The sequence below is a fragment of the Sciurus carolinensis genome, chromosome 3, assembly GCF_902686445.1.
Source record: "Sciurus carolinensis chromosome 3, mSciCar1.2, whole genome shotgun sequence".
Taxonomy (NCBI): Eukaryota; Metazoa; Chordata; class Mammalia; order Rodentia; family Sciuridae; genus Sciurus; species Sciurus carolinensis.
In genome coordinates, this window is record NC_062215.1 from 161390653 (window position 1) to 161397873 (window position 7221).

Here is a 7221-nt window from a genome sequence, read left to right on the forward strand (position 1 = left end):
CAGTCAGTCTTCCTTTGTGTCTTTACCTGAGAAACATACTGGTCTTTCTCTCCCATCCAACAAAAGAAGAAACAGACCGGGAGAGGGGCAGACAATCCTTTTCTGAATGCAGAGAAATTTTCCTATCTCTTATTAAGTATTTTTATTCCTTAATTTCCTAAACCATCTCCACCAGAATTCCATATCCAGAAGATCCTCAATGTCCATTTGATTTTTACTTTTTGCCAAAGTCTATTCTCTCTTAAAGAGATTTTTTTTTTTTTTTTTTTTTTTTTTTTGTCAGTGCTGGGGATCAAACCCAGGGCCTCCATGCAGGGTGAGCACTCTGCTGCTGGGCCACAACCCCAGTGGAGATCCTAGTTTTTCATTCCAATGAATGAGACTTTTCTTGTGTAGGGGTTGGGGAGTGGGAGACTGGGGATCAAACCCAGGGGCTCTTTACTCTTGAGCTACATCCCCAATCCTTTTTATTTTTCCTTTTTTGAGAGCTGCCAAGCTGGCTAGAAGTTGGAATCCTCCTGCCTCGGCTTCCCTGTAACTGGGATTACAGAAATCTGCCACTGTGCCTCACTGAAAGAGACTTTTCTTAGAGGCTTTACCTGCATCAGGCGGTTTCTCCCTCATGATGATATGTGCTCCTGTGTGATGCATGCAGCCAAGTGCCAATGTCACTCCAGTTGGTCGGCTTGTTTCTGTACTGCTTCCACAGCTGTTTCAAGTTCATGCTTTCTGAGTAGGCTGAGTCCTCAAGAAGATTCTGCCAAAGGATAATTTCATTAATTTTGTTCCAGAAAACAATAGGAGTACTGGATTTTTGAGAACGTTTTGTTGTGGGGCATGGTAGTGCATGCCTGTGATCCCCACAACTCAGGAGGCTGAGGCAGGAGCGCTGAAAGTTCCAGACCAGTCTCAGCAACTTAGCAAGACTCGGTCTCTAAAAAATAAAAAAGGGCTGGGGATATGACTCAGCGACACAGTACCCCTGGGTTGGATCCCCAGTACCAAAACATAAAATAAAATAATAGACAAATGTTTTGTCACGCTCTTTGGTCTCTGCGTGACAAAACATCTCTTTGGGAGATGATGAAAGGAATGTCATCGGTTGGAAAGAGCCATCATAAGACACACCCGTTGTGCTGCCTCCATGTCTCTGAGGCCTTCTGCCTTCAGAGGCCGACCTGTGGGGAGTGTGGCTACCTGCCACACCAGGAAAGAGTAAACTGGAGTCCCAAGGCCAAAAGCCCCAACACCAGGACTGGTGGAATGAGGCACCTGCAAATTATGCACAGTGGATTCAGACATGGATTCTGTGAATGAACAACTCCTAATCCACGAGGGCAGCTGTGGCAGCGTCCAGTTCATCTTGAGAGTGTCAATGATTAGACACCCAATAAAGTTTCCGGTTTAAAAAAAAAAAGTTTCATTGCAGGGACAAGGCAGAGTGGCACATACCTGTAATGCCAGCAACTTGGTAGACTGAGGGAGGAGGATCACAAGTTCAAGGCCAGCCTCAGCAAGTTAAAGAGACCCTGTCTCAAAAATAAAAATAAAAAGAACAGTGGTTGAGCACTGCGGGTTCCATACCCAGGACCCAAAAAAAAAAAAAAAATAATTCAAGCCCCGCCCCACGGGGATTCTGGTCAGCCCTCTGGGTGGGTTGGGCATCTCCTTGAGAACAAAAAGGAAGGATGCGGTGAAGTCATTTTCCCCACGTGCATGCTCACTGGCAGGACACTCCCTCCATCAGGTTTTGAAGGACACACTGTGCTGCTGCAGACCTACACACTGCACACCCCTCGTCATGCTTATAGCCAAACACTGGACTTTCCCGTGGCCTTGCATTCAGAGATCCAGGAAGTTCAGGCCCAGACAGAAAAACGCAGGGCAGCTCAGAAGCAGCCCCAACAGGTGCTGCCCATAAGGTCTGAGGAATCTTGCATTGCATCATCCTGGGGATGCACGTGCTGCAAGAAGAGCACAGCCTCTGGTGACAGACAGGTTGGAGGTCACAGGCTGGAGGTCACTGCAGGATTTTCTCAGTAAGTTTATTTGTGAGCTTCAAAGAAATAGGAGCTCTTCGCTGCTTCATGAAATGTTACGCCACCTGCAGTTCCCCCCAGTGCTTGACAAGGATTCCACTGAGTAATAAAGGTGTTTGCAAAGTCTCATCGTGTTGGGAATTGGGTGGCGGACTTTCCTTCCTTGCTTGCTTAATATGTGTAGGTTTACTATTAATATTTTATGTGTTTTCCCTGAAAATAGGGGTCTTAACAGAACCAGGGTTAGGACATAAAAATCAGACTTCTTATGGAACAGTGATTTCAGATTTAGTCATTTGTAATGAAACTTTGAGTAACCGAGAATGTTATGAGAAAGTACAAAAATAGATTCTAGCTGCCGATCCCCTGTTGACTACTCTCAGATGACCTGAAACACGTAGGCAAATAATTCCAACCCCATCAGGAAGGAATAACAGGAACAGAAGAAATAAAGTGTTCCTCAATGTTAAGTTCACACAGTATAAGATGATATCATATATTTGTTAGCTCAAAATGTCTAGCATTTATTAACTACAGCAGTAGTCACACGACTGATGTTTATTCAACCCTACTGAACTTGCTTTAACCTTTATGATCGGTTAAATATTAATATGTCTTATTGTTTAGTTATAGGTTATCACAAGTAAACAATTACTAGAATAATTAAAATACTTCATTGTCTAGTCTAGTAATGATCATACAAACTATTTTTGTTTTTCTCCTTGTGACTTTTTCCTGTTCTGAAAAAACATGTGTAACTGCCTACCTTTTAATGTATAAAAAGCTGGCTGGGAAAAATAAAATTTAGAACATAGCATCCATTCCTTGAGTTTGTGTTGCTTTGTTCTCCACCTCGCCGACGCCTACTCCATCACCTGTGACCACTACGACCCCTGCTAGGGCTGGACCCCAGCAATGAAATAGGAGCTAACATCATCATCTTATCTACATGGAATTCACTGGCACTTTGGTCACTGGTAATCTCAAGTAAAAAGTCTGAAGGATGACGGAAGACAAGGGATGTACAGGAAACTTCTCTGTTTGAGCAGCTTCCACAACAGTTTTAGCCTCATCTTCTGTTCTTTCTAGATGCAACCTGGAACCCAGGAATCTAGTTCTGAATGCTCTCCAATACAATATCCCTTTTTATTTAGCCACCTGGATATGGGAAGGGAATAGAAATTCCAGCCCAACAGGACTGTAGTAGGATAGGGGTAATAACATCAAATTCTATAGCACAGTAGGAAAACTATAGTGACAACAATTAATTGAACAGTTATAAAATAGCTAGTAGAAGGGATTTTGAATGTTCTGAACAGAGAGAAATGAAAACTGTCTGAAGCAATAGCTATGCCAATTGATCTGATCATTACACATTATATATAAGAATTAAAATGTCACACTGTACCTCATATATATATATATATATATATATATATATATCCAATTACTGTGTCAGAAATAGAAATATTTTTAAAAAGAAGGCATAGCATAATCCTTTTGCATGTGTGTGTGGTGCTGGGGATTGAACCCAGGGCCTTGTGCATGTGAGGCAAACACTCTACCAACTGAGCTATATCCCCTGCCCTGGCATGATTATTTCTTACCTTCTTTTTCCTTCTGTGTCGCTGAAGCCAATCTAACACATAACAGAAAATTTAACTCTGTAGTTTTATTAGAGAAGATAAAACAAGTCAACAAAATCACCTTCTCATTTATATATAAATTTTATAGTGTTAGGTGGTAGTAAGGCTCTATATAGAAGACATTGTGCAAGGAAGGAGGAGAAAGAATGAAGGATATGAAGGGGTTTTGCAAATACCTGAGTAGCTAACTCCCTTTCCTCCTCAAGCCTGTCCCTAAATATCATCACAAGGAGGCCACCCTAATAACCAGATTTATTTTGAGATGTATCACTTTTTCCTTCTCAAAGAGTCAAATTTGTCTTTATTATATGTATTCCTCACTATCTGCCTCCATGAGGACAGATTTTTGTCTATTTGTTTAATTCCCAAGATTCTAAAATGTGGTATGGCACAAAGTAGGTGCTCAATTAATATTTGCAGACTGAATATGAGCTGTGGTCCAGGACACCCTCTGTGAAAAGTTGACGATGAGGAAAATGTGAAGCTGGTAAGGGAGTGAGCCTTCAGGCCTGGGAAGCCAAAGAAGCAGCAGAGTCCACTGTGGTTGCAGCAGAGCAAACAAGATGGCCAACAGTGGAAGGGAAGGGAGGTATGGGCCAGGCGGCATCTGGTCCATAGGTCTCTGTAGGTGCTTCGGCTTTTACTCAGAGTGAGAGGGGAAGCTCTGGAAATTTTAGAGCAGGGCACATCATGACTGGATCTGCTTTTTAAAGCAGATGGCTTTTTAAAAGGACCACTCACTGGCTGCTCTGTCTAAAATAAGCTGCAAAGAGCAAGGGCAGAAATGGGAAAGCCAGTTAGAGGGTAAAAATCCAGAAGGGAGATGAGCATGACCTGGCCAGTGGATGGTAGTACAAAGGGATTCGGTTTTGTGCATACTTTTGAAGACACAATTAATGGAATTTGCTGACCATCGGAGGTATAAGAAAAAGAAATTAAGCAAGATGTCAGGGTTATTTGATCTAATCAAGTGGTTGCATATAACGCCACTAACTAGATGTAAAAACTATGGGAGGCATTCTTGGGGGGATAGAAATAAATGCTGGAGATCAATAATTTTCTGCCTGATTCCTGTAAACAGGCACATGTGCAAATGGGCATAAGGCCCCACACCACCTCTTCTGACTAACAGACCTTTAATGTTGAAATTTAAATTCTAGACCCCTATATTTAGCCATCCTGTGATTTTGAAACAGTCTTATCTTTTTCTTTTTATGTTTTTTCTTTTTATGTTGTTTATTTGTTGTTGTTGTTTTTTCTCTAGACTGGTAAAATTGAATCCTCACAGCAATAATAGATAGATAGAGCTGAAATGACTCCTCACAAATCCTTCCAGCACAATCACACAAAATTGTATTTCTATATCTAATCAAAAATGCCACTGGTTGTAATATGCACCATTATTTTATGCTCTAGTAAAAAGGGAAGCATAGCCATTTGAAATATGATTAATGCTTTATCACTTATCTATGAATTACTCAGACATGATTTTTTAAAATTCATACACTCTTGTGCATACATAAAAAGGAGAAGATAAGCAAAGCAAATTAGTTAAGGTGTTCCTAAAATGTTCTCTTTTATTACTTACATCATTCATTGCTGTAAAGCCCTCACAAGTGCAATTAAGAAGTTAGAACATTATTAAGTTCATCAATTTCATCAAAAAATTTAGAAAACATGGGTTAAAGTAGAAAAAAAGATAGCAGAAAACAGACATTAAGGGTAGAAAATAGGGGGTTAGTTTACCCCTCCTATTACCAGATTATTTAAGTCTAACATCTATTTTAGAATAATAATTAAAACTCTTTAGGTTCAACCAGTGTGGGTTGTAAATAAACCATACATAGTAGAGATCTAAAATTTGTTTATATTCAGACTCTGACTTTTCTAAAGTGCATTTCATCTCAAACCTGTATTAGCTCTGTAACAAATTACCTTCAAATTTAGAGGCTTAAAATAATAAGCACTTATTAGCCCACAGTTTGGTAGTTCTGAGGTCGGGGAGTGGCTAACCTGGGTGGTTCTGGGTCAGGGCATCTCAAGAGGTGGGGTCTGAACGGTCAGGTGAGGCTACAGTCACTGAAAGGACTCGCTGAGGCTGGAGAATCTGCTTCCAAGCTCACTCATGGCTGCCCAGGCCTCAGGCTGGAAACTCCCGCTCCTCACCACCTGGACCGCCCTGCGGGGCTACGCACAGCACGGCAGCTGGCTTCTCCCGAGTTAGTGATCCAAGCAAGAGGAAAACAAGTGAGAACCCAGGCTGGAAGCTGCCTACCACTTCTGCAGTGCAGGTCTCCATCACACCTGCGACAACGTGAAATGGGACACAAAGCAAGAAGACAGAAAGGTGGACATCAAATGGGGACTATTTGGCAGAGGGCTGACTCTGTTACAGGGTAGATATGAGGCGTCTCCTGAAAGCTCACGTGTGAGACAATGCAAGAAGGTTTAAGGTGAAATGATTGACTTCAGAGTGCCTTAACCCTTTCAGTGAATTAATCCCCTGATAGGGATTAATTGGGTGGTGATTGTAGGCAGGTAGGGTGTGTTTGGAAGAGATGATTCTCTGGGGGCGTGCCTTTGGGGCTTATATTTTGTCCTTGTTGAGCATAGCGCTTTCTCGCTCTCTCTCCCTCTCCCTCCCTCTCCCTCTCCTTCCTGGTTGATGTCCTGAGCTTCTTTCCTCTGTCACACGCTTCTGCCATGCCTCACCTTGAGCCTGGAGAAATGCAGCCCCTGTCTATGGACTGAGACCTCTGAAACCATAAGCCCAAACTTAGTCTTGTCAGGTTTTTTGGCCCGCCAACAAAAAAAGCTGACTAAAACACCTAGTTTCATCAATTTCTGTGTTTTTCTGAACAACAAATCTTGTGTGTCCTCAAGAGAATTGATAATGCAACATTTGTTGAAAGAGTGTTTCATTACTGTATCCCTACGTTAGGCAGTCAGGAAACAGGATTTTCTGCCAAGCTTCTGACTCCCTTTTTTGCATTTCATGTGGGCACTGTCTTGAGCTCACCAGGTATAATTGGAAAGTTTTAGTGTCTGAAAACTATTTCCTATCTTAATGTTCCCATGACCAATCTATAAGCAAAGCACACAGAAGATGTTTTATAAATAGTCTTTCAATGAGTAAACCTTTTAGATGATCTAATCCCATCCTTCATTTCAATATTACTCCATGATTTCTTGGCCCTGAAAAATGCTGGCTATCACAGCAATCCTATTGTCTACTTGTTGAAAATTGTCGGATCCTCACTGGGTGATGAGAACAAGCATATGGCAAGAAAGAGGTGACCCTTCGTAAGGAGGCCACAGAAGGGTGGTAGAATTCACTCAAATGTCCAGTGAGTACTAGCCTTAAAACAATGAGTTATAGGTTGACTACACTTCAGTGTGGACCAAAAAGAGGGAAATAGTAAGATAGAAAGTCAAGGATGAGAAGAGCATGGGCTCACCACCCCTGCGCCACCTTCTTTACAAGGCTGTCGATAGCCACATACTCACAAATAAGGAAGGAACACTTCACCCTGAGG

The 7221-nt window shown here is 41.9% G+C and overlaps 1 protein-coding gene across 1 annotated transcript; it reads left to right on the top strand.

Moving 5' to 3' along the window:
• Positions 1-1080: 1080 nt before the first annotated feature.
• On the top strand, positions 1081-1317 carry LOC124978929 (60S ribosomal protein L37-like). The gene has a single exon (XM_047542864.1). It carries the CDS (start codon positions 1081-1083, stop codon positions 1315-1317), a length of 237 nt encoding a protein of 78 aa, XP_047398820.1.
• The last annotated feature ends 5904 nt before the right edge of the window (positions 1318-7221 follow it).

Bases quoted from the DNA above. Each gene is read 5' to 3' on its own strand.
- LOC124978929 (XM_047542864.1), top strand. From the start codon at position 1,081: ATGATGAAAGGAATGTCATCGGTTGGAAAGAGCCATCATAAGACACAC.